The 27,021-nt window shown below is 36.5% G+C and overlaps 2 protein-coding genes across 2 annotated transcripts in view; one reads left to right on the top strand and one right to left on the bottom strand.

The window, feature by feature from the left end:
• The window catches only part of LOC116299661 (protein ELYS), a 44,979-nt gene extending 21,530 nt beyond the window's left edge, over window positions 1-23,449 (top strand). The window contains exons 6-46 of the mRNA XM_031708365.2: window positions 314-475; window positions 1,310-1,418; window positions 1,613-1,654; window positions 2,069-2,204; window positions 3,065-3,161; window positions 3,976-4,069; window positions 4,243-4,304; window positions 4,677-4,802; window positions 4,922-5,009; window positions 5,738-5,827; window positions 6,427-6,567; window positions 6,880-6,929; window positions 7,157-7,211; window positions 7,717-7,744; window positions 7,938-8,012; window positions 8,438-8,543; window positions 9,120-9,176; window positions 9,502-9,558; window positions 10,892-10,984; window positions 11,414-11,507; window positions 11,806-11,905; window positions 12,266-12,293; window positions 12,427-12,493; window positions 13,020-13,069; window positions 14,626-14,757; window positions 14,870-15,017; window positions 15,375-15,483; window positions 15,779-15,859; window positions 16,050-16,098; window positions 16,641-16,705; window positions 16,777-16,840; window positions 17,318-17,392; window positions 17,772-17,877; window positions 18,478-18,541; window positions 18,645-18,680; window positions 19,031-19,179; window positions 19,861-20,022; window positions 20,684-20,819; window positions 21,368-21,395; window positions 21,881-22,425; window positions 23,111-23,449. Coding sequence (XP_031564225.2) covers window positions 314-475; window positions 1,310-1,418; window positions 1,613-1,654; window positions 2,069-2,204; window positions 3,065-3,161; window positions 3,976-4,069; window positions 4,243-4,304; window positions 4,677-4,802; window positions 4,922-5,009; window positions 5,738-5,827; window positions 6,427-6,567; window positions 6,880-6,929; window positions 7,157-7,211; window positions 7,717-7,744; window positions 7,938-8,012; window positions 8,438-8,543; window positions 9,120-9,176; window positions 9,502-9,558; window positions 10,892-10,984; window positions 11,414-11,507; window positions 11,806-11,905; window positions 12,266-12,293; window positions 12,427-12,493; window positions 13,020-13,069; window positions 14,626-14,757; window positions 14,870-15,017; window positions 15,375-15,483; window positions 15,779-15,859; window positions 16,050-16,098; window positions 16,641-16,705; window positions 16,777-16,840; window positions 17,318-17,392; window positions 17,772-17,877; window positions 18,478-18,541; window positions 18,645-18,680; window positions 19,031-19,179; window positions 19,861-20,022; window positions 20,684-20,819; window positions 21,368-21,395; window positions 21,881-22,425; window positions 23,111-23,327 — 4,173 coding nt within the window. The 3' untranslated portion in view covers window positions 23,328-23,449. The remainder of the gene's footprint in view (window positions 1-313; window positions 476-1,309; window positions 1,419-1,612; window positions 1,655-2,068; window positions 2,205-3,064; window positions 3,162-3,975; window positions 4,070-4,242; window positions 4,305-4,676; window positions 4,803-4,921; window positions 5,010-5,737; window positions 5,828-6,426; window positions 6,568-6,879; window positions 6,930-7,156; window positions 7,212-7,716; window positions 7,745-7,937; window positions 8,013-8,437; window positions 8,544-9,119; window positions 9,177-9,501; window positions 9,559-10,891; window positions 10,985-11,413; window positions 11,508-11,805; window positions 11,906-12,265; window positions 12,294-12,426; window positions 12,494-13,019; window positions 13,070-14,625; window positions 14,758-14,869; window positions 15,018-15,374; window positions 15,484-15,778; window positions 15,860-16,049; window positions 16,099-16,640; window positions 16,706-16,776; window positions 16,841-17,317; window positions 17,393-17,771; window positions 17,878-18,477; window positions 18,542-18,644; window positions 18,681-19,030; window positions 19,180-19,860; window positions 20,023-20,683; window positions 20,820-21,367; window positions 21,396-21,880; window positions 22,426-23,110) is intronic.
• Window positions 23,450-24,695: 1,246 nt separating this feature from the next.
• LOC116299662 (tetratricopeptide repeat protein 36 homolog) lies at window positions 24,696-26,232 on the bottom strand. The gene is made up of 2 exons (XM_031708366.2): window positions 25,911-26,232; window positions 24,696-25,381 (listed from the first exon to the last, which is right to left on the bottom strand). Exons 1-2 carry the CDS (start codon window positions 26,194-26,196, stop codon window positions 25,113-25,115), a joined length of 555 nt encoding a protein of 184 aa, XP_031564226.1. The 5' UTR covers window positions 26,197-26,232; the 3' UTR covers window positions 24,696-25,112.
• Window positions 26,233-27,021: the final 789 nt, after the last annotated feature.

Here is a 27,021-nt window from a genome sequence, read left to right as displayed (position 1 = left end):
ACAATTTAGTATGGTGATCGATTAGAATTACACAGAGTAATTAATGCTTCATCCAGGCCCTTCCTAGATTGAATTAGAATTTAGGAGTTGATTTTAGCACAGGCAGGAAACCTGAGAACCAGGAAAAACCCTCAAAGCACAGGAGAAAACCAACAACAACGGAAAAAAAGCAAAGGAAATTGGTCAGGACATTTTACCGTATTTCATCTTACTCCGATCCTCTTTCTTAGAGTACTGAAAACTCTTAGTAACACTTACAATCTAGGTAAAACGTTTATCTATGTTCAAACCAGTTTTTAATTGATATTATCAGGAACCTGAAAATGATCCTCGTTGCTGTAGTTACCTATGGGTTGCACGTGGACCATTGACGATAGAAGATGAGCCACAGACAGAGGTCCCCACCACCCTGACCTTGTATCAGCTGATATTTGCCACAAGAGAAGTGTTGCCTGGTTACGGCATTGTTTATAAGGTATTTTGATCAATTTGTTATGTTTCTGTTTTTGTTGCCGTGAGAATCAAAATATAATTGCAATAATTTCATTAAAATCATGTTGTCCCCAGCTGAGTTGAATATGATTAAACCAATGATTATAAGTCAAGGTTATCTAGATGGGTTTTTAGGACTGTTTTTTATTATTACTGAAAACAAATTTAATATTTATTTATAATTACTGTACACATAGCTCTACATTGGGAAATTACTGCAAAATATTCAAATTGTGGAAATTCATATTGCTTTTCAACCAAGGTCAACTTTATTCCATGTATGCATATGCATTTCTTTACAAGTCTGTCCATCCATCCATCCCTCCCTCCCTCCCTTGCCTCCCTCCCTCTATTCATCTGTCCATCCATCCATCCCTCCCTCCCTCGCTTCCCTCTCTCCCTCCATTCATCTGTCCATCCATCCATCCATCCCTCCCTCCCTCGCCTCCCTCTCTCCCTCCATTCATCTATCCATCCATCCATCCATCCCTCCCTCCCTCGCCTCCCTCTCTCCCTCCATTCATCCGTCCATCCATCCATCCATCCCTCCCTCCCTCCCTCCCTCAATTTATCCATCCATCCATCCATCCATCCATCCCTCCCTCCCTCAATTCATCTATCCATCCATCCATCTATCCCTCCCTCCCTCAATTCATCTATCTGTCTGCCCGTCCGTCCATCCACTCATCATTTTATCCCATCTCATCCCACCTCATCCAATCCCATGCAAACTATTTGAATGAAACCAAGTTCACTACCTTATAAGTTAATAACAATTTTCAATGATATGATGCATAAATAAACACCTCTTTTTTAGAACCTTGGTGGATGTGGCAGGCGATTTGAACACCAGCTTACAGCAGATGCACATCATCTTGCTGATGCTACATCAGTAGGCAGTAAAATTATCTGTTGTTACACACTAGGTAAGGAGGGCTACAATACATGTAACATCACTTATCACTGTTTTAATTATTGCTATAGGGCTTAAAATGATTACCGTTGCTATACACTAGATACATTGAGACAAAAGTTGAGACAAACAATCAAATATATTGTTAGTGTCTACAGTAAAGCCTGGTTCATTTCAATCAAATCAGTTTTGATGATTATTTTTCAGAAAAGGAAAGCTTTTCCCAAGAAGTTTCAAGAGCTGATGAAGGTAGTAAAAGCTTTTACCTAGTAGTATATCTAATATCTAAGGCAATTCATGTCGTAAACACACTGAGTTTAAAGAGAAAATTTAGATAGATTTCTTTAGTTAGCTCTCTTAACAGCAATAAGAAAAGCTTCAATCAAGTTAGAAAAATGATATTTTACTTGTACTTAGAGACATACTAAACAAACCAAGTAAATAGTTCATTTAAAATCAGTACATTTGTACGGAAATCCGAGAAAAATGTCCAAACTTCTTGGTGACCGTAACACAATCAAACACAATTTATACCATGTGACAGCTAGCGTCGAAAAGGTGAATTATTTTGCTTTGACCCCAAGATTGGGAATTAATGCATTCTTGGGTAGATCTATAGTTTTAAAAAGACCTAGTTTTATTTATGATATATGCACTATTTAGGTATGAGCAGAGACTTGACACTAATGGTGTGTGTCTGGGAAGCACCATCACATGATCCATTGTCAAGTCCTTTGTGTCATCTGGGGATATTTGATGTGAACAGATGGTACCACTCTCAGATGCAGCCATCTATAAGGTAGTTATATTTAATGCTTCTCATTCAAGATAGAAAATTTGCTAAAACTCAAATTGTTGATTGCCATCATTATTTAATTCTGTAAAGAACGTGCATGAAACAGGAAAAGACCATGTCTGATATGAGAGTGTATCAGCACTGCTTGTGCTCTGGTATGATATAGTTTAGAAGGATTTTGAGCATTTTTTTTGCAGAATTAAAATAATGATAAACAACTTATCAGTAGGCTTAAGCATGTGATACAGCTGTGAATTTTTACTCGTCACTTGTTTTTTGACTCGCCTAAAGGCTCACCAAAATACTCCATGACTCGTAAAAATACACAGCCGTTTTAGACGCTTATCCAACTGATAACCTCTGTTTATCATCTTTGTGATCATCTTCCTCAATTCATCATCATCATCATCATCACCCATCATTATTGTTGTCATCATCATCATCTGTTGTCACTAACACTCCCTATGATGATCATCGTCACCATCACCAACATCATCATAGTCATCATCATCTTCATCATCAAGAACATCATGTCAAATGTCAAAATCATCAGCATTACCTGTCACCATCCTCCACACCAAAATCATTGTTATCCTCATCATCTGTTCTCATCATCATCATCGTCACCAACTTCATCAACATCTCGTTATCATATGTCATCTTTATCATCATCCTGATCAACATCATCAACGTGTCATTATCATCATCTTCATCAGTGTCAGATATCACCATGACCATCATCATCATCATCACCATCACAGTTTTACAGTACTGATTGCGACAGTCACAATAATATACTTGAGCAGTCATCATCAGATAACACTTCTAAATACAAATTTTTCTTTTTTTCCAATCTTTTCCAGGGATGCAATGTTTGGTAGCAAAGATTCCACTTGTCCCTTCTTTGCATTCTTCTCATTGGCTGAGATACTGGACATCGCCAACCCTGACGGCATTGTTGTAAGTATAAACATCTGAGGACACACCTGATTGACATATAACACATGGCAGGTTAATCAACAATAGACTACTATCAACCAAATATGCAATGTTTTAGTCTAAAATTTATGGCACTGTGTAAAAAATAAATATTTTGTATAATTAAACATAATAAAAAATAAATAAACCAATCTTTAGAATGGATTAAGGACCTACATCAGAACTATAGAGGCTTTGCACCATCAAGTGATGGCAGCCATGACAGGAGGCCAGAGCAATTGAATCTGGTCTAATCTGATTTACATGAGAAAGATTTCAGTCTCCAAGTGGCAACAGACTCTATTGTTGTGCCTTTTGTCATGGCTGCCATCACGTGATGTTGCAAAGCTTCTATTCTTCTATTATTCTGTTACTTGCTTTAGTCTAATCTGATTTACATGAGAAAGGATTCAGTTTCCCAATTAGGGGAAAAGACTCTATTGTTGTGCCTCCTGTCATGGCCGCCATCACGTGATGGTGCAAAGCCTCTATAGGAAGGTTACATAGGGAATATTTCAATGATCAATGGTACTAAGTCTATTGTCGATTTAAATTATGCAACTCTTGCCTCAACAAGCAAATTGCATTGAAAACATTGATAAATGATTTACTCTATTGATGGTTTTCACGGCAGCCATGTTAGAGGAACTTAACAAAAGAATTGTCAATGAATTCTTTTGTTATATCCTCCAACATGGCCACTGTGTCTTTTGTTAAAAACCATCAATAACCTGCTCTTAATAGTTGCCAGTTTTGATTTTTATTTATGACTTTGTTTTGTTTTGTTTTTTAACAGAATGTTTACATAGACAGCAACTCAATAACAAGATTCAAGTCAAACATTGAACCACCTTTGGAGCAGCATTTCTGGCCAGTGTCTCTAAAGTTTGGTGAGACATTTTCAAGCTCTTAGATTTTAATTTAACAGTACTTCGAAAGTGGCAGAGACCAAGTCTCATACGTTTCAATGTCAGGTTGAATTTTTACCCTTAGCTTGAATCTGACTATATTTTAGCGTTAACATATTATAACACATTATATATATTTATCTCTTTATTGACAGATACTTGTTGCCTCATGGAAACTGGACTTGTTCATTCAAAGTTTTATGGAATGCAGAGACAAGTAATAATAGATTAACAATATAGTTATATACAAAGTGTTTTCCTTCGTTTGATAAGTTTTATAGCAAACACACGAAAGAGTGTTTCATACAATTTGCAAAAATTGTAAAGTGAGCTCAAAAAACGAGGTGGAGCTGAGCCAATTTTGAGGAGTTTGGATAAAGGATGAGACACCCTTGATAATAAAACTATTAATAGAAATATTAAATAAATCTTATAGAAATTCAAAGCATTAGGTGCCCAAATTTCATGCTCAATTAAAAACACATTTTCAAACCTTCACGCAAGTGATTTTTTTGTTTTGTTCCCATTATTAATCAGTTTGATTATTATTATTATTATATCATACTTATTATTTTCTTATTTCTGACAGATTTTGTCCAGTCTAAGAGAAGGAGGTCTCTCTAGTTTATCTGAAGCTCATGAATATTTCAACATGTGTTGGGCTGCAGGACTTCTACCAAGAAACTTTGACATCTCCAAGTCACAGGAGAAAAATGTACCTATCAGTCTTTGACTACCAATAATTGTATAACTTTGACTTACACTGCAATGATGTACATAAATATGTAACATGGAGAACCAGTCTTACAATAACCCTGTTTTCTCTGTCCATAGTTTCATCTTGAAGCCATCCTGTCAGTATCATTAGAACACAGTCTTATTACTTTCATTACCACCTGTATACAGAAACTGGGTGCTGGAAGTAAGTAAATAATATACTAACTGTAAATCACAGACACCTACCCCAATGCATTAGATAAATCTCATAGATTTACTACAGTAGGTAGTGGGTGCTGCATTTCAAGTATGACAGTATTCTTTGTAACCATGTAAAAAAATCGTTTGCTATGACACAAATATATATGAGGGCCCTGCAGTTGTACAGCTGTACAAAGGGTGGATAGTGCTATCCAATAGACATACAGTATCCTTATCCAGTGGATAAATCAATGCTGTTAGATCCAATAAATTTATCCACTGGTCAGGGTACTAGGATTATCCGTTGGATTGCGCTATCCACCCTTTATCATACAATCAGGCCCACGCAGGTATGAAAAGTCATTCAAGCTATCCTTGGATCTTGAAATGTCCTACATGTATCTCTTATATTGCTTATTGCTTATCTCTTTTGGCTCCAACAACTGTTTTGAAATAGCTATCATGACTTAAAATAGGACTTCAGCCAGTCACAATCATCGGCCAAATTAGTTTAAGCTCAGCTATACCTTGTTTCTGGCTCAATATTACAGTACAAAATTAATGACTGGCAAGGCAAAGATTTGACCAGACAAAAATTTCCATTTCTGACAGGAAATTGTCTGATGACCAACTGTTATTTAAAGCACTCGGGTATAGGTTGCAATGTTATATAAAGATCTTGCATTGTAATTGAAGTTGAAATAAAGTGGAACAAAATGTTGTTATTTCCAGATGTTACCCACGCAGGATGTAATTTAAGGGTAATTCTTGACTGGTCATGGAGTAAAGTGGTGGAGATAAAAGAACAACTGGACCAACTATGTAAGTGTGTCCACTTAGTAGCCATTTATCTATTGTGTTTTAATTATCATTTTATTAATAATTAGTTTGATTAGTCCATTCAGCCATCAAACTAACCACTCATCCATCCATCCATATATCCCATTCATCCAAATACCCATCCTTCCATCCATCCTAACTTCCATCCCATTTATCCTTCCATCCATCCATCCATGCTTCTATCCCCCCACCCAACCGTGTCATCCATTCATCTTTTTCCATCCACTTCACACACCAACCATCCATGCATCCAGCCGTCCATCAATTTATCCCATTTATCCAAATATCCATCCATTCATCCATCCAACCATCCCATTCATCCATTCATCCACCTATCCATCCATCTTTCCATCCGTCCATTCATCCAATCAACCATCCCATTCATCCATTCATCCATCTATCCATCCATCCATCTATCCATCCATCTTTCCATCTATCCATCCATCCATTTATCCACCAATCCCATTCATCCATTTATTTACTGTATATGTTTGCTTCCAAGATTCACTGCTAATATATTCACTGTTCTTTTTCTTTTTTTTTTTTTTATTCACTGTTCTTGCTGTTTGTTTTCTCTCCAGCTGTGCCTTTATTTGACGGAGGTGGTGGAACTCCTGACGACCAGATGTTGCTGATGCTCGATGACATGGCAGTACATCTTGGTCACCTGAAGTCTGTCTTTCAAGCACTGATATCACAGTCTGCACCAAGCTCGCATCAAGGTCTGTTGTTAATAAATATCATTAGCAAATATTATTAGTTAAAGTGAGGACAAGTTGGTTTTTGAGGAGGGAGGAAAACCAGAGAACCTGAAGAAAAATTCTTGAAGCACAGGAGAGAACCAACAAATAACTTAACTCACATACAATGCTGAATCTGGGAATCAAACTCAGGTCACGTTGGTAATAGGCTATCGCTCTCACCACTACACCACCTGTGCTTCCCACATTATTATGTATTAATCACTCGAAAGCTTAAAACCGTCGATAGGTCTTTGCCTCATAGTTTTATCTTGGTGCTGTGTCATTTTGCAGGTGTCAAGGATCTTGAAGCAAAATTCCAAGTAGTTAGCATCTTGGAAATGGTAAGAAAAGAAAATTTATGCTCTTAGTTACTGGTCATTATTTGGTATATTTAAAAGATACAGTAAATTTAACATGATTTTATCTGGATTCAAGAAGTTGTGTAGAAATATTTATGTTGTTAATAAGTGTTTGACTTGAAATTACAGGTAACACCATGATATTAAAATAATAATTGTCTTGTGCGAGGCATATAGTAATCTGAACTTTAGTTATCAATTCGTTTCAGTACCTAAGTTTGTTACTTTGGTTGATACGTCATGGACTACTCCCTGAATACAGCGGTAAGGCAATACAATACCATACCAACAATACGAGTTTATCTTGCTCACATGATTTTGTAGTTACAAGATTTGTCAAGAAAAAATATAGGAAATAGTAAAAGATTTAAGAAGTATGATAAATAAGACAACACTCGGCTACCCTCTGGGCACTAAGTATCCTCAAATTCTTTCACTGTAATTATAGCAAATGGATTGTTTCAGATACATTTTATTAAAAGTGTAATCACTTGACCATCGAGAAACAACTAACAAACAGATTAAAGTCATTCAACACGCTGACGCAGTCACATAACAAGCATGGCCCATCTTGAACTGACATAAACATGCAATTTTTGTCGAAATTTCTAAAAATTAATGTTGCACACATCCTCACTGTCAGTACTGCACAGAAATGGTGTGGTTTTGGTATTTTCTAGCTTAGCCATTTTTCCAATGATTAGTGGACAACACTTCTCCCTTGTGCTATTATATAATACAGTAATATATGATTTATTTATTCGTTTAGATGACGAAGATTCATCCTTCAATCAAAGGTATTTATCAGTTCTAGCCCAATTCAAGTTTCTTAAGTTGATGAAACATGATCGTTTGAATTAATTGGCGTAAAACCACTCTGCATCTATGGTAGATCCTTTGAATGCTTCTTATCCTCTGTGGGGGTTGGGGGGGGGGGGGCTATGGGTTATGATGGATTTTTTGATTGCATGTAAACAATTCTTTTTACAGTGATGCTTTGTACTCAAGTTCTTCATTCAAAAAGTTCTATGATTCAAGGAGAGCTGAGCTACAACATTGTGGAAGGTAGTGTTTTCAGCAGGGAGGTTTTTATCAGTTTTAAAAGCATTAGGTATACAGTAGCTGTGTGGTATTAGATCTGATAAAACAGTATCTGTGAGTTTATTGAACACCTTCAAAAACTCCAAAATGAATAACTGGCAAACATCTGGTCGAATTAGAGAACCCACACACAACTCAAAATGGACTTTTATACTTCGATAGAGATTTGTACATCAATGTCATGCGCAGTAAGGTTTCTATGTCACTCTCATGTGCTGTCTTTCTAAAACAGCTCCCACAACTTTAGTTGAACCTAGCAAACCAATTTTAAGATCAGTTTCAAGATATAGGAGCACTATAAGTCAAAGAGATACTATAGGGTGAACTTATAACAAGAACTTTATGGATTAAGTTTAAGTCTCACTTTGATTGTGTGTCTGTCTCTTCAGTGAGTTGGGATCTGGTGGCCTAATGATTGACAGAATAATCTCACAGTTTGATGGTCTGTGGGTGTCTACTTCTGGAAAAGAACACTATCCACCATCTAGCCTCCACGTAAGTCATCCATAACTTAAACATAAATAGGAAAAAATTGATATTTACATTTATTTTCCATGAGAATAAATTGGGGGTACATTATGAGCAATAAACACGTTGGTTGACAACAACGGCTGAGGTGTGCTGTTGGCCAGATCACAAGAGCATAACTAGCTAGCCGTCGGTTAAAGATTTAGTAATCAGGCATTATTCAAAATATTAAATCGATAACTAGTTGTCTCTGATAGTGTGTTCAGAAGTATCACTGACAGAAGTATCACTGACACTGACTGTGAATTTTACCGGGGGGGGGGGGGGGTACTCTTGCCCGTTTAGGGTAGGGATGTGCCCCTGAGCCCTCTGAACCCTGACCCTGTTCCAGAGTAAAATTGCTGAAATTTATACCCTGTTCCAGAGCGAGATGACTGAAAACCATGCCCAGTTCCTGTATTGTGAAAATAGATACCCTATTCCAGAGAGGACAGAGCGTAATTTCATATACCCTGTTCCAGAGTAAAATCGCTGAAAACCATACCATGTTTGGAGTACCCCCGGGGTATTTTATAATCACAATAAAATGTATTTGTCTTTCAGTCACTCTCCACCTTGTATCTTCTGGATAAAATCTCACCAGAGACAAAGCATTCAATAGTATCCTTTTCACTGTGTTTTTCTAAAGACCAATAATCATATAGTAGAAGTGAATAATTATAATAATTATCCACATTAACAGGATTTGCATCAGCCCTTCATATCTGTAGAGCTATGATTTCTGTTGATCTGACTGAAGTGTTTTTTTCATGTGACTGCATATTAATGAGTTTTATGAGGTCCATATACATGATGTATGTAGTTGCTCAAAGGTTTAATGAATTAAAATTCATATTTTTTTTCAAAGCAGTATTAAGGCATATAAAAGAAGTAGAACAATTTAAAAATAAAAATAAAAGATATTATTGACCTTAACAGTGGTTAGGTATTCTACCTGCTTCTAGACATCTGTGGTACAAATGAAGAGTTAAACAGCCTTAATGTAAGTATACATGCTGAAGCACATACAGTATTTCCTAGATATATTATATATATATATTTATTTATTCTAGTATATAAAAGTAAAAAGAGAAAACAGGCAACTTCTGACTGTTCCAAAAAAATTGTATTTAACATTTAATTGGCCATTCGGCCTTCTTCAGAAAAAATAAAGATATATATAATACAGGATAAAAAGTAAAAAAGTAAAGAATGAATAGCCAAACAACTAGTATATAAAGGGCATAAGAACAAAAGGATGATGTAACCAGTAAATTCAGACGAAAAGCATGGATCACAGGCTACATCAGTCTTTTGTAAGATAATGAAATATAAAGAAACAAAAGTGAAAGGTGCAACCACCATGGGGGATGGAATAACAAGGAAGGTTGCAGCAATCTATTGTAATATAGAAAAAACACTAGAATGAAAACTGAATTTTACGTTTAGATTTAAATTCTTGTCGAGGCCATTGGGACGTAACGTACGTAACTGCATGGCCCAATAGGCCTCTCGAGACAAGAGCTTAGAATCAATATTATCTAAGTCAATAATTTGCTCTATGCAAATGAATGTGAATTCACTAAGTACTGTTTAATAAACGAGCAGGAGTGTTTTATCGGGTATAAGACACGAGGCGTAGCCGAGTAGTTTTAGACCCGATAAAACACGATAAAACACGATCTGCGAGTTTATTAAACGGCTTAGAAAACTCCAGATGTATGTTCTCATATTGTACCGAATTCTTTACGAATTGAACCAAGTTGGATCGAGAAAATCCAAGTTAAAGTTTATGCAAATGAAGACGAATCTTTATCCGATATAAAATCACCTTCATGGTCATGATTTCTATTGTGTTTTCTTCATGAATTATTAATGAGTTTTCTAAGTTGATGAGGACTACTATTTAGTGAATAGCTACCTCACAGTTAGTTTTGTTGGTGAGCATATTTGATTTGTGATTTCGAAAGCAAACTTTAACTTGGTTGGATGTTGAACCCACATATTGAAGCTTATTTATTTATTTATTTATTTATTAATTAATAAAGAAAATCAGAATGATATTAAAATTTTGATCAAATCAATAATTATCATAAGGCTGACCACTTACCACTGACATCTTTCCATAATGACTTGTTATGGACCTCTTGCTGACACTTATACAATTACACTACTAACGTCTTACTGTTAGATTACTGAATACCTACCCAATATGTATTATCATTGTACAACATGTACTGATCAATTCTGACCTGAACTACCAATGCAACCACTTGCCAACACATTACCATACAGTGCAAGTTGATCACTATATCTATTTGCTGTACATTCATCAGGTAGCTGACCGGTTTGCCAAGGCTTTTGACCTGCCTTACAGTGTAACCAAGATGATTAGAGCTTTTTGGTTTTTGGACCATAAAGATTTTGAGGTTTGTTTGATTTCCTAGCTACTGGTACTACTAAATGCAACTGGTCTCCATGTCATCATAGTTTAGTTTCTTCTTCAGTGCCACACAGTCATGTATTACAGCTTTTCTCAAACACACAAGCATAATTGCGAAAAAAATTTCCAAGACGTAATAGAGTTTTGGTGGGTGCCAATCAAATGTTTCCTAACATTGTTGGAAAACACAAAAAACTGCACGTGCCTATGGAATGTCATACTTCTTCGTCATGATGGCAAATTGTACAATTTCACGCATGTGATTGAGAAGTGCGATTAGCATATCAAAGATTGGCAAGGCAAAGATTTCACTAAACAGATGTTCAAATTCTGGCTGAACATTATCTATCCAATTCAACAATCATTGCTCATCACAAGAGAATTACATAAAATGTCTAACTTCCCTTTTTTCCAGAATGCTGTCAACATACTTGACGACCCTGCTTTAGCTACGGTAGAAATAGGTCCATGGCAGAATAATTACATTATCAAGACCTTGTTATTCCAAGGTTAGTGCAAGTCATATACAGTCAATTCAAAAAAATGTTGTTATCAACCAACTTAAGGCTACATGACTGGACCAAAATGGACATACCTTATGGGTAAAAATAGCTAAAGCAGTTGACTGCATGATTTTATTTTATTAGTTATGTTGCGGGTTTACGGAACGGTGCCTTTTGCTGGCAAGTGGGTAGTGTTTAAACCCAAAGACATACATCTAAAGGGTTGTTGCTCACCATTATTATCTTATTCACTCAATATTTGACATACCTGCTAAATATATAAAACAATTTTATCCATTCCCAGGACAATTCCAGAAAGTCCTGTATTTTATCAACACCGTTCACCCCACTATGCACTCACCAGAAGATGTCCGCCTTCATTTGACTGTCTTGGTGGCTAATGGGTAAGTAAATAAGTAACTTGCCTTACTCTGTTTGATCTTGTTGGTATTATTTTTTATGTTCAGTAAACATTTTCTATCAATCTATCTATTTCATTGCATTCCATGGATTCATCCATGCTTCCATTCACCCACACAACCACCCATTCACCCACACAACCACCCATTCATCCACTCTTCTGTCCATCCATCCATCCATCCATCCATCCATCCATCCATCCAATCCATCCATCTATCCATCACTTTCATTTCATCATGGCCTAAGAAAAGGTGTTATAATTCATAAATTAATCTTATGTGATATATTATTAATATGTTAATAAATTATTAAAACTAAAACTAATTTTAAAAATTCCTTTTCAGTTTGGTAACAGAAGCCTTCAACTTTCAGGTAAGTTGACATTAGCATTATATTTTATAATTACTTTAAAGCAGTCATAACTATCACATTCCCATATCTCATATTATCATAATTTTTCTTGCTCAATTTCATCCCAATTTATTTCTTGATGTCTGCCTTTCAGCGTAATCATAGAGACCCTGCCATCAATGCTGAGCTTCTTTTTCATTTTTTTACTGGTTGCCAACAAAGTAAGATTATATTAAATTTGACATTTATTTAAAACTCTAATCTAAAAGATTATTAATGTTGACAAACTCATTAATAATTCATACAGAAAACACTTGCATTAGAAATCATGACCGCAAAGAGTTTTATATAATTCTGATATAAAATCATGTTCATTTGCATAAACTTTAACATGGATTTTCTTTGCTAGTTCACTCTTATCTTTGAAAAAAAATTGCTCAAGTTTCTACAGTATGTCTTATACAAAACAGCCACTCATATTGAATATGCTACTATACTTAGACCAAACAAAAAAATAAATGTTTGCTGTTGCACGACCGACCCTAATTTTCTTGCGGATTTTTGCCGACCCTAATATCATTTTCATTTCCAAATGCACCACAGGGTTCCCAGTAGGCTCATTTCTACTGTTGTATCAGTAAAAAAAATCTGACCTACCAACCCCAATTATTTTTCTCATGCAACAGGAAACACACTTATTTTTTTGCTTGGTTTTAGTAATGTTAGTTAATTGTCATAATTTTTTAGGTGGAAATATCAGCAAAGTAATGCAGCTGCCTTTGAATGACGTGGAAGAGGTAATTAATTTCAAGTTTAATTATTAATTATTGATTATAGGTGGAAGTACAGTGACATATTAATATGTTTTGGTTGGCTGTAATTTAAATTGCCGACCAGTAATGTATTGGACTTAACAGATCAAAAACAGTTTTCCGTGTTTGATACTCTGATCAAAACACATGGGATGTTGGGAGAACACGAGAGGAGCGTAGGAAACCACAACGCGTAGCGGAGTGGTTTCCAGCTTCTCGAGCGTTCTCCCAACATCCCAAGTGTTTTGATCAGAGTATCAAATACAGAAAACTGTTTTTGATTTGTTTTATAAAATAACAAACGCGCGAAAAGATCGGAAAAAAACAAAGTCTAAGTAAATTCTCCCTACGTGCCGTCTCATTCAAACTGACCAATGAGCGCGCGCGATAGATTAAAAATGACGATAGCGTGTTTTGATACTCTCATCAAACATGGTTTTCGACCAATCATAGCGCGCGTAGTATCCCAAATATTTTATAAAATCCAATAAAACATCAAGAATAATCAAACCTATTGTTGAAATGGTTGGCACATTATATGAACACCACCATGGCAATGTTTATAACATTATGTCCACCTTTAAATCTAATTTGTGTTATCATATTAATGATTCACAGCCATCGTTTTTATTAACTCTTGATTAGGTATCTTATATATGATATATTTGACTTTTTAAAATAACTGTTACGAATGTCACATTCTAATAAATTGGTTGGGAGCATGTGCTTTATGAGAGCACATTGCATGAGTGTGCACTTTCCATTGCGTCATTCCTATCTAAAATAACGGTATTGTAATTTGTATTTTATGAAAGAAATTAAAACTTGCTTGCTATGCTGTGCTGTGTGGAGTTATAAAGCACTTGGGGATTGGCAGAACACTTAAGAAGTGTCCAGAAGCACTCCGCTACGCATCGTGCTTCTCCTAACACTTCTCTCGTGTTCTGCAAACGTCCCCCACTTACTTTATGACTGCACACAGCGCGCACGCAAGTTTTCTATTTCTTTAAAGTGCACATGAACCCTTCGACAATACTTTCAGTACTGATTCTACACGAAGTAAATAGTTGAATGGTAAAATATTTCTTGATTTGAGTGATGCGTTTCTAAGTTATGAAGGTTTATACTTCCAATATGCTAATGAGTGTGAAGTCTATTAAGGCTTAATCAAATATACAAAATCGAACTGGTTCATAGAAACAGTATTTAAAAAGCATCATTATTTTACTCATGGTTTACATGAAAGCTATTTACAATTTTTATTTTCAAAATGGCCAGCATTTAGTATTACTAGTTACAACAAAAACACTCAAATACCTTACCTGACGTCATCATCGTTAACATATTGGAAGTATAAACCTTCATAACTTAAAGACGCATCACTCAAATCAAGAAATATTTTACCAATCAACTATTTACTTTATGCAGAATCAGTACTGAAAGTATTGTCGAAGAGTTCATGTGCACTTTAATAGTTCTCAGTGGTTCTTGTGCTTTTCTTAGGTATAAAATCATTATTGACAGAGATGTTTATGTTCTAGGAATGTTTTGTGCAGTTTCTACAACAAGAGAGTTTTGATGCAGCCAGGGAACTGCTAGTGATGTACTACCTTCAAAGGGGAAGATATGTAGAAGGTGTGAGGTTTAACGAGGAACTCAAGCAGTGCACTATGGTATGGACCTCAACTTTTACATTCTTTTACTTAATCTGATGAAATATATAGTTTACTTAACCTGATGAAATATATAGTTTACTAAGGCTGAACGTATTTGCCGGAATTCCAGAATGAACAAAATCCTGCTATCCTAGAAAGAACCAAAGTGCGTAATGCCATCGTTGATGGCTATGTACGATGCTTACCCAGGATGCAACAGAAGCTGATCTTCGCACCAGACAAGGGAGTGACTCATAAACCAACAACATTGAAAGAAGGTATGGAATAAGAATTGCCCCATAGTAAAGCACCTTAATATTGTTTGGTTCGGTTTTTGTGTAATTGTAGAGGTTGTTTCAGGGTTCGATCCGTGAGCTTGTCCCTTTGATTGATCAGCCTTATTTTGCGCATAATCCAGGGTTCCCAATATATGCCTCAGGTAGATATACCTTGATAATCCTATTCTAAGAGTCCCTTGCCATGCTAGAGGTGGCTGTGTCCAACTCACCACTGGTCAATTTAATCTAATCTGAAGTGTGACTAAGCATTTAAATTGTAAGAATGTGTTAATGGACTATAATTAATCTAATTATGCATTGAATGTCTTAATTGTTTGATTTTTTTCTTATCACCAGTTCCTCGACCAAAGCCTCTTTCTACTGTTGTTCATCATGTTAAGGAAGGACGCCCTGTTTCCCATGCTACCATCTTGAATTCTGTCATGGAAAAAGTTGTAGAGGCCAGGTTGGTATAACTGTCTTGAAAATTGACATTTTATTGAACCTTGAAAAAACCTCTGGGCTGATCAAAGTCAGGGCACAGCTGATTCAAAGATAGAACCCTGAAACAACCTCTGGGCTGATCAAAGTCAGGGCATGGCTCAACTCACAGATAGAACCCTGAAACAACCTCTGGGCTGATCAAAGTCACGGCACAGCTAACTCACAAATCAAACCCTGAAACAAACTCTTGGCTGATCAAAGTCAGGACACGGCTAACTCACAGATCAAACCCTTTACTATTGTGTCGATTATTTCAGGGCCCCAGATACACCACAGAGAAGAAGATCTGGTGCATTTGTAGGAACTCCAATAACACCAAGAACAACAAGTATTTCAAGGTAATTGGTCTAACAATCTGTAAACAAAACCCTAACTAAATAAATAACATTGTATTATATTAAAAATGTAATACTATATATTGTAAATAGTAAAAAAAATTGTCCTTCATCAATTCCTTATTTGTTGCCAGTTTCGTTTCGTTTTGTTTTTGTTTTGTATATTTCGTAATTGTGTTTTCTTTTCTTTAAGTGATTCACACAGGATGGTGTTTGCTTCTTTGAAGAAACCTGAAGTAGTGGTGAGTTGTTCATTGTTGTGGTAACTAATCCATGTTGGTGGGCAGATGTTGCCTTAGCATTGGTATTACTGAGCTTCAAATTTGGACTTTACCTATTATACCCATACTCATACTCAACAACGACTTTTTGCAAAAATTGTGTTGTGTACTTAGAGATATGGCAACAAGAATTTCTACACTATGGTGCACATACTCAGTAATTGAAATATGTAAACTGATGTCTTGTAGCTATTCTCTGATCTAAAGCCCACTTGTATAGGTCTTGGTTTTTAAAGTTTTTTATTGTGGTTGTATCTGTTGTTGGTTGATATGGTTGGTTAATGCCAGTTAATATGTTGTTTTGTGGCTGTCTGTTTTATTGGTTGATGTTGGCATTAATGTAGCTATTGCGGGCCCTGTGTTTGTCATGTTGTATTGGTTGTATTTTGTATTGCAGCTGTTGTTGGTTGTGTTGGTAATGATATATTGGTGGCTGTTGTATTAGTGCTAGTTATAACATATATCAAAATATATGTACCATTTCATTCCCACTTTCTCTGCAGCATGAAGAGCCTCCCAAAAGTTCTCAATCTTTACTGTCCACTCCATTGTTTCTGGACAAGAAAAGGTTGGTAGTCATTCTACTGAGGCTTTCTTTTTTCACAATGAAAATTAATTGTACCTGTGTGATTTTTTCAGGAGAAAACAACTTTATTCAGGTGCCGATGCATTAACTTTGCTGACCACTCCTCGCATAGAGAAGGTAACTCAAGCCTGGCATTATTCATTCATTAATATAGCTGATAATCTAAAACTTTATACTTTAAATTGTGACATTTCCAGCTTTAGCTGCTCATTAAAACCATTAACCTCTTGTAACCTTTTCCAGAAACATTCAGAACTTATTTTTGTAACAAATCCTGTCCTGAAGACTTTTTTTTTTTGAAAATGTCTGTGACACCGATGTATGTATATAATCATCATATGCCCAGCCAAACACATAGTCCAACAAATATAGTTTCGATTTCTTTTTTGATCATAATCTTTTAGTCTGTACTCATGACAATTTTTTTAACAATACTCTTTTACATTCTGGATGTACACAGCATATAGGACTTGTTTATGTGCTTTATTTATATACATGGATTGAATGTGTATATAGGTGGATAGAAAAGAACAGGATCGAAAAGACTGGTATTCCTTACAATAATCATTGTTATTTGATCAAATTTCTTTTCAGCACTCCTCAAGGCAAGGATCACTGAGTCACCATGAATCCATCAGTGTGTCTTCAACCCCTCAATCAATATTAAAGGTCAGTAGCGCACAAGAGTGACATGTGTGAGTATCGCTATTCTCTACAAGTTTGATCGAGAGTTTTGTCATCTCGAAACTATGCATGTTTGGCTTATAGTGCTTGATTGATGACAAAAATCACAATTATTTTATACGATTGTGTGTTTTGAGTTGAACAAGTTGTACACATCTTAGAAAAGCTACACATCTTTTCATGATTAAACCATACATTAATAAATTTACAGTTTGATTAATTAATTTAATCATTTAAAAAAATATTTAGTTGTTCTCCCATGAAAAATAAAAGTTACATCCATGTGCCTGGATAGATATTTTTATGAATCAATATATTATAAGAATATTTCTTTGTATGATGATTTTTCACCTTTGTAATACAGGTTAGACGTGTTGTTCGTCGCTCCTCACCTCGTACATCACCATCATCTTCCCCACTGAGGCGTGACTCTTCTGATAAACCTCAAGTGAAGCAAGGATATACATTAGGTATATTATATACTCATTTTTAGTAACAGCTAATAAACACTTTTCCAAGTCGTAAAACACTCATTTCAGCATTTAAAACTCATCGTAGTAATAAGTTTGGGTTGTGCCAGGTTGCGAGGGATGGTCGCGCCTAACCAACCCATTAGCAGAGGTAATCATGGCAACCAGGCCACAGTCAACCGCCCACCTGGCACCCATCACACCTACCGCGGTCTTACACTTCTGAGAGGTGGGTTGGAGGGAGATATCTTTCCATGAGCGCTTGGCCAAACCACAATACAACGACAAAGCTGCCACAATGCAAACCCTGCCAATACCCCTGAACCACAACAAGCTCCCCCACACTGTTGCTAGGCAAAAACGCTGGCCGGTTGGACTTGATTTTAACTTTGCCTTAATTACGTTCAGGCTCTGACAATAAAATGTTCACAAATAACAACCTTACAATAAAGTAAAGATTGCACAGTTTCATTGAAACACAAGAATATTCTACGCAATATCAAGGCCGAACCTGAGCTGCAACCAAGAATTCAAAACTGAACTACTGATTTACAGTTTGTATATTGAAATATAAACAAAATTCACTCCCTTTGATGTCAGATTTTGAAAGTCAAAGCAAAGACTCTGTGGATTATCCTCATGAAACACCAAGCAGACGTATCAGGTAGTAGCTTAATAGTACTTTAAATGTGTACTTACTTTGTAAATGTTATAGCCAGTAAGCTGATATAGTCAGTTAATGTTTGTGAATTTTTGTTGTTGTTTAGGTTTGCAACTGAAGATGTTTCACCATCACCAACGAGGTATCTATTCACCCGTCCGTCCGTCCATCCATCCATCCATCCATCCCTTTCTGTTCCATCCATCCTTTCATCCATCCATCCATCCATCCATCCATCCAGCCATCCATCCATCCATCCAGCCATCCATCCATCAATCCATCCATCCATCCAGCCAGCCAGCCATCCGTCGATCTCTATCTAGCTGTCCATCAGTTCTTCCCTTGATTTAAATATTTCATCAAACTCATTTACATAATTGTTTTTACCTGATATATATTATTACACCTTTGCAGCCCATTACCTTCACTGCTAGGTGCCCATTCCTTTTGCTACATAATTTCATTTTTCTCATTCATTCATTCATACTCCAGCTCCAAAGCAAGTGCGGTCACTTTTAAGGAGATGCCTGCAGAACCGCAAGATGTTGCTATGGAAACAACAACATCTGTCAAGAGTGTTGGTTTTAAGGAGGCAGTTGTTTCTCCATTAGAGCAGGATGCTGATGCATCTTTAAGGCTTGGTAAGCCTAAGTAAACGTAAACTTTAATTAAGTTCACTTTTTTAGCCCAGTTCTATACATTATTTTAGTATGGTCTCATTGTGGTCAATATACCACCTAACTCATCCAGCAGTAAACCTTTAAGCTTTAAATATTTAGTGTAAAAAAACCCTGGCATATTGTATGATAATGTCCAAGGATGGGAAATAGTTTGAAAAAAGAACTATTGGCCAAGTAGCAAAGCTATGAGTGCATATGTGATATTTTGAGTGACCATTTCTCATTCAAGGACATTAACAGTTGATATTCCAATAAGTCAAAAAGGGTTTGTTATTTTATAACCAAGAGACTTTACTGGAATGGATTCAATAACTAAAATACAGTAAGAAGCTCATATAGAGCTCTTGTATTGATTTCCTAAAGGAATTGTTCTGGAGGACAAAACAATAGGCCATATCTTTTCTTATACAAAAACATCCATTGTTTTGTCCCCCAGAACAATTCCTCTCGTGACTCAGTGCAAGGGGTCTATTATGTTGAAAACTAGAAAACCCAAAGAAAGACCCTTGAATCAAGGGAGAAAAATTTCACAAACTCTAAGTACTCACATATAAATATGTCAATGTCTAGGTTGAAGTCGTTGAATGAAGTCACAAGTGTGTAAATCTCATGTAAATTTAAAACAAGTCTAATTTCATTTAGAACTGTCAAAATCAGAAGAAGAAGAGGAAGGAGAACCAGAAGTTCAGATAACAGCAGCTGTAGTTGACCTGAGGGGTAACAGTGACGTCGAAGACGAAGAAATGGTACATGAAGAGGAAGATTACAGCAGTTATGAACTGGATGAAAGTGATAACATCATAGGTAACTTTCCTGCTATTTTCATAAACTTGTGAACTCTGTAGCTTCAAGCTGCAGGCTGAAATTAGGTTTTTTTGCTGCCATCAATCAATACTAATCAGTCTTTACCATAAGATATAGAAATATAGATAAGTTATAGTGCTTGGGAACGAGGTTATTCCGGGCGAAAGCCCTTGGAATTAAATTCGGAAAAATTAAGTTCCAAACTCTAGCTCAGCTGGTAGAGCATCAGTAGTACAATTCCGAAGGTCGTGGGTTCGATTCCCAGCGAGTTCGGAAATTAATTTTTCCGAATTTAATTCCAAGGGCTTTCACCCGGAATAACCTCGTTCCCAAGCACTATAACTTATCTATATTTCTATATCTTCATGTATTTCATTAGTGCCATGTGGTCCACATATTCCAGTCTTTACCATTATGTTTTTGACTGGCGGTAATAAAAAAACAAATAATGTAGGCTTTTTAAGGCATCCCTAGTAACCATTCATTTCTTTATAATTTTTGAGATGTTTGGGAGGTTGCTACGCAAAAGTTATTAAACCCAAAATCTTGAAGCATCAGAAATTTACTAATTTCGATGTACCCATGCATATAAAGCACAATGAACAAAAGATGTTTGTAGCCAAGATAAACAGAGCCAGAGTATTGTCATTCTATCTCATAGCTGAGGACAGTGAAGAAGAGGTTTTGATAAGAAAGAATCAAGAAAAGTCTGAAAAAATAGGTTCAACTGTACAAGAACGGGAAGCATTGCAAATGGCTGGATTATCAGAAACTGATAGTGAGGGACCAGTAATGAGGCAAGTTTTGAACAATTTCTTTATTCTGCTTTTCTCTCTTCTTTCTATGTCCATTCTCATGTAACCTTTTGTGCTTGCATCTGGCTTACTGCCACTTCTCTATTTTACCATACCTTTATCAGGGGTGGTGGAAGCTGAATTAATGCTATGTGATAATGACCGCTGTTTTGTTTGATTGTAGACACATGCGCTGTAAAGCTATGACTGAGAACCAATATTTTGTAGGGGGGCATGTGCCCCCTGATTCCGCCGCCCCTGTTTATTTTGTTTTAATTCCCTTCTGTGCCTCTCTTCTGTCCATTTCCTTTTTATGGTACCTTTTTCTGTCTTTCTTCTTTTCATCCCTCTTTGCATACATCCCTTTCCCTCTCCTCTCTGCCTTTTTTTATTCCATTCTCTCTACCTCCTTCATTTTGCCAATAATATATCCTTTCAATTTCCGCCGTCTTTCCTTTCTTCTTTCCACTAATATCACACATAACTAGGATGCAATTTTCAGATTTTGAAAATCATCCTAACATTCCTCCTCCTTTCTTTGGAAATTGTAGGTCTTCACCTCGAACAACATCCAACGAGGTGAGTGACATTTTTTAAAATTATTTAATCCTTTGTTTTGAATATTTGTATGCGTAAGTCTTAGGGCGCTTTCCATGAATTCAAATTGACCAGTCCAAATGGCCAATTCTCAAATGGTACATGTCAGTTCTATAGAACTGGTTAACCAAGTTCTAAAATGTAATAAGAACTGACGAGTACCATTTGAGAACTGGCTGCTCGAACTGTTCAGTTCGACATGATGGAAATCGCCAATAGAGCCTACTAGGGTCAGTGGTTGTAATTACCTAAAAATATTTAACTGATTTGGTGTCTGTATTCCACTCCTTAGATTCTCCCTCCCTTTCTTACAAGCCTCTATTCATGAATTGTTTCTTTTTGTCTGCTCACTTATTTCATGATTGGTTTCAGGTGAATAATTGCATGGAAAGGCAATATAGTCTTACATTTAGATAAGTCTTTATACCACACTTTATGACTCCTTTTCTCCCTCTGTTATTTTGCAGCAGCAATCACTGCAAAGGTCTGTGCTGCAAGGATCCAGTCTGTCAGAAAACACAGAATCTGCACCAGAAGACTATTCCCATGCACAAGTATCTCCACCAAAACAATCTGGGTCTCCAAAACAGCCATCTCCTGAACCGTCACCAAAAATCTCTCCTCATCTAACACCAAAAACAACCAAGTTACCCGAAAGCACTGATGCAAGCCTCACAATGACCCCACCAAAATCACCTTACACCTCTCCCCTTGGTTTACCATCTCATTCAAAAGATGCAAAGGAGGTCAAAGGTCATGCAGATGATGAAGAAAGGGATTCCTTCGCCTTTTCACCTCCGTCTGTTTTCAGAACACCGCAGACTGCAGATGTTGTTGCAAAGTCAGGTGAAAAGCAAGCAGACGATGTCTCAACACCATCGACAAATTTTCTCTTTTCTCCTCCACTAACACGGTCCATGATAAAGAGACACTCTTTAGATGTGTCTGCTTTAGGAAAAACATCTGCTAATAAGAGTACTCCTAATGTATCTACTGGTCGAAGATCGCTAAGGTAAATACCTAACCATGAAAGGGTTAACAAGTCTTTGTTTGCTTGCCTTGTGGCCAAAGGAGTGTTACCATGGGGAAGGGACTTGATATGAGGGAAATGAGATGCTGCAAAAACTAGGGGAGGGACTGATATCCTCGTTCTTTCCTGTCTCCTCTTCTCTCCCAGACCCATCTTACCCATTTCAATGCGACTCTACACAGACCTGGCTTACAGCAAACTAGCTTTTTTGAGTCTTGTATAATATTGCAAGCATCTTTAACTTGCCAAAATGGCTTTTGCAATGTCTGGAGTAAGGAGATAAGAATGCTTCAAACCTCTGACTTTCCTCTATAGAGCAGAGGTCTATAGTATGGAAAGGTATGGAAAGCTAGGTAGTAGTCAAACTACACCTGTTATGGTAATTTTGTACTAATGGATAGATCCTTTAGCTTAAAAGCATTGCTTTCTCATTACAGACCATGTCATTCCCCAAAAATTTTGTTTAAATTATGCAAAATAGTAATAAATTCAAAATTAGTTCAAATTCTAGTATATTTCTTTGTCGTAAAAAATTGGAATGAGAAGACACATGAATATGGATGCAACTCAAACAAAGAATCTTAATTTCAAGGGAATAACTTGTGGTCTAAAATAAGCAAACATAAGCTAAAAAGGTCTATCTCTTTTTCTTGTGTTTTTTTTCTAGGCCCAGAAGTCAGACAGGAAGATACACCCCATGCCAGTCTCCTTCAGACAGTCCCATATCATTTATCTCGCCAGCACCTTCCCAGCCAACATCACCAAAAGGAAGAAGAAAAACCAAGAAACTTGTTCCTAATTCCCATCATTCTATGACACTTCGATCAAGGACATGCCCTGTGCGTGGCACACGATCTGCTAAACTACCTCATGCTGAACTATAACCTTTAGCTATTTGATTGCCAAATACGTCTGACTCTAATAAACGACATGCCATGTTATTAAATTTATAAAGCAAGGTTATAATAAAAAGATTTCAGTTGGTCTCTGGCCTTTCTATAACTCATTTATTTTGTTGTTTTGCCTTTTGAGAGTGGGAATTCCCAGAATTGACCTTTTTACTGAAAAGGTGGCCATCTAGCCTTTGTTGCAGGGGATCCGAACCAAACACCACAAGACGTCTGCAACGGAGGCTAGTGGCCATCTTGAATTCTATTGTTTTAATCAAGGCAATATGGGACGCCGAAGGAAATTTATAGACTCAGCTGTCAGGGTGTCTTTTTATAACTTTTCAATGCTTTTCAATGAGAAGCACATATCTAAAAAGTGATTGAATTTGCTGGTAGGGATTCGCTGGTAGAGTGCAAACGATTAATCCTTGAAACACTAATTACTAAATAGTACAAAGAAAACAATGGAATTTGTATGAAATCGTGCTATTTAGTATTACTAAAGTTTTACAGTTATATTGTTTGCACTCTAGTTGGAGCAATATGTGAAACACCAAAACTTCAAAATAATAATCTTTGAAAATGTAAACCTGCCACTCTATGCTTTTTTCTATACAGGGTTTGTGCTACTCCTTAAACTCCTTGAAAACTTCTTGAATTTAATTCACGTTTTCAAGGGCACTTGAAAAGCTCTTGAATTTCATGATTTTAGTGAAACTCCTTGAAAATTTTTGCTTTGATCATTGCTTGCATGGTTCTGAAATAGATCTAGTCAGAAAGATTGGAAAATCTGAAAGTTGGCCGTGTGCAACCACCATGTAAAAGCTTGGCAAAGTTAGCTGAACATACTCCTTGAAAATTCATCTTTGGGTCCTTGTATACTCCTTGAATAGTCCTTGAATTTTAAGTGGTTACCTCAGCAAGAACCCCGTTTATAAATTTTCTAAGTGTTTGCCTCCTCTAAATCCCATAACTCCAGCTAGCCATTGAATCATACAGTACATATTATTTGAGAAGCACAGGTACATTGGCATAGCAGTGAGAGTGCTCTCACCTCACCAAGATGACTGGTATCAACTTTGTTCTTGCTGTTAGTTTTGGGAATAGGTAGTTTCTAAATGTCGTCATGCAAAGGTTTTATTATTATGGGAAAGCATGGGTGGCATAGCGGTGAGAGCACTCGCCTCTCACCAATATGACCTGGGTTCGAGTCCCGACGAGCTGGGTGTTGTGAGTTGAGTTGTTCGTTGGTTCTCTCCTGTGGTTCGAGGGTTTTTCAGGTTCTCTGGCTTTCCTCCCTCAAACATCCGATCAACTTCTAAATTCCAATTGGAATTACAGTGGATGAAGAGACACTGGAAATGCCACTGCTAAATCCTATTTATTTATTCATTTATTTATTTTTATTATGGTAGAAACTATACCTTTTGAGCTGAGTGGGCTACCCTGTATAAATAAATATTTTTTAAAATTTGTTTCTTGCGTCACAACACTAATAGTGATCTCAAACCAAGGGTCCTTAGATTTTTTGTAAGTGGGCTGTTGCTGAAGAAGGCGCAGGAAAGCAGGAAAGCACTTGAGAATTCTAGGTATGAGATTGCACTAATAGTGGCTAGATAGAAGACTGGATAATAGGGTAATTTAATTCAGAGCCCCCTACTAACCCAAATAAAATACATGTCACTTCAATACTGCCTTGGGCACATTTTGTAGTCCCTTTTAAATATGATTGTTTAGTGTCTCTTCATCTTGATTTCATGCTTAGTTGGATTGTCCGAACTATTCAGGATTATACTCCTGGAGTTTTCCAATTGCCTCTGCAAGCATCTTGTTACACATTGCAGCATAAGGGTTGCATTGTATTGCCATTGATTTTGCAAACTTATTGCCAAGCTTTGCTCCTGCCTGAAAATCGAGAAGAGCTTGTTCGTCATCACCTTGTAATTTGTGGATCAACCCTCGTTGAGTGTGGGCTTGAGCTGCTGCTGAACCATGGTCGTCAAGTTCAATTGCCTTGTTCAGATCATTCATTGCATTTTTAATATCACCTATAATTTGTTAAAAAAGGAATGAAAAATAAACAACAACAACAAAAAAAATCGACTTAACAAAAAAATCAACTTTAAACATTTAAGAGATAAGCAATAAGAGAAAGGTCATTTCAAGATCCAAGAATAGCTGGAATGACTGATGTTTCTTATCTTCTTGTCAAGAATGTAGAGGTCATTTTTGAGATATCCAGTGTTGCTTGTATGGCTCCCACCCCCCCCCCCCCCCCCCCCCCAATCTATTTTCAACCTTTTGAAGGGTTATATAAATTATCAATATTATTTTAAGACCTCTTTTTAGAGTCATTAACCTTTCAAGAGCCCCCATTTTCTCATCCCACCAACCCCCTTCTGTAAATATTCAATGGGTCACAAGTGGGTCGGTTTGGACAGCATGAAACTGCCAGTCATACAGATATAGATAGAGTATTTGGCTTAATATCTATAATTTAATAAACTTATGAATATTATCTTAAACGCTTTGCTCTCATTAAACGTAGATGTGTTAGATGTGTAAGAAAAATCTGACCTTTTAATCTCCAAAGCTGAGCTCTATTATTATAACCAGATGCACGAGATGGTGCTACTTCAATAGCCCGGTTAAAGCACTCTAGTGCTTCATCCAGACCACCAGATTCCGCCTTCTCCACTCCAGATCTTTCGTACTCTTTAGCTCTTTCGCTGTTAACATCCCGTTCTTGGGAGGATTCTTGGATCTCATCATTATCATCTGCGGTTCCTAACGGTAAAAATGGGCTAAAAATGCTTTCAAGGACAGTTTTATCACTCTGACTCACGCTCACTTCGTCCGCCATCTTGGTGTGACGTGATCAATAAGACTGTGGGGGAGGTAGACGAGCTCACATCGCGTAAACACAGGAAGCCCAAATGTCCGTGTGACTTCATGGAAATCCAGTAAATACAAAAACATCAAAAAATGTTTAGTTTAGGAAGGTGCGTACTTTAATAGAAAATTAATTTTGTTTTCTTGAAATAGACGACTTGCACTAAGAGGTTACGTGATCAAATCGGCCATTGTGGCTGGTATTCTACAGGATTTTAGCTATGCGAGAATGTAAAAAATAAATTGCGGATTCGGGTAGTTTTTTTGGTGATAAAAGGTAAGTTAGCGCACTAAACAACTATAAAAATCCCCTTTTCTTGCAAGAAATATATTCTTAGTAGATATCTAAAGTAGATTTGTGCTATTTACTCGACAAAAAGAGAAAAAATATGGTATTTTTTGCGCTACAATGTGAAGACCTACGAAGTGTTTAGTCTTGTTTTGCCGGCTTCATGACCTCAAAATAAAACAACGACTTCTTGTCGAAACATTTCAAGTATATTTCAACTTCATTCTTGAAAACTGCATTTTTCTTGCAAGAAATATACTTTTAATAGATATTTTAAGTAGAATTTTACTATTAATTCGCCAGGAAGAGGAAAAATATTGTATGCTTTGAGGTTGTGATAGTCTTCGGTTGGTTATGTCTCGATTTATTTGTTTTATCTTGACTCTATACTACATGTATTGATCAGTACGCGAACTGATATATATCTGGCGTACATGTGTATATATATACGATTACAATCCTGTGATTAACTATAACGTAACTAGTTAAACAAAGATGCATTGTCAC

Source organism: Actinia tenebrosa, unplaced genomic scaffold, assembly GCF_029948245.1.
Source record: "Actinia tenebrosa isolate PJP-AT-01 unplaced genomic scaffold, QUT_ActTen_1.0 PGA_scaffold14__42_contigs__length_11649687, whole genome shotgun sequence".
In the NCBI taxonomy this organism is placed as follows: domain Eukaryota; kingdom Metazoa; phylum Cnidaria; class Anthozoa; order Actiniaria; family Actiniidae; genus Actinia; species Actinia tenebrosa.
The sequence above is the reverse complement of the archived record's forward strand: the minus strand, read 5'-3'. Positions and strand labels throughout refer to the sequence as shown.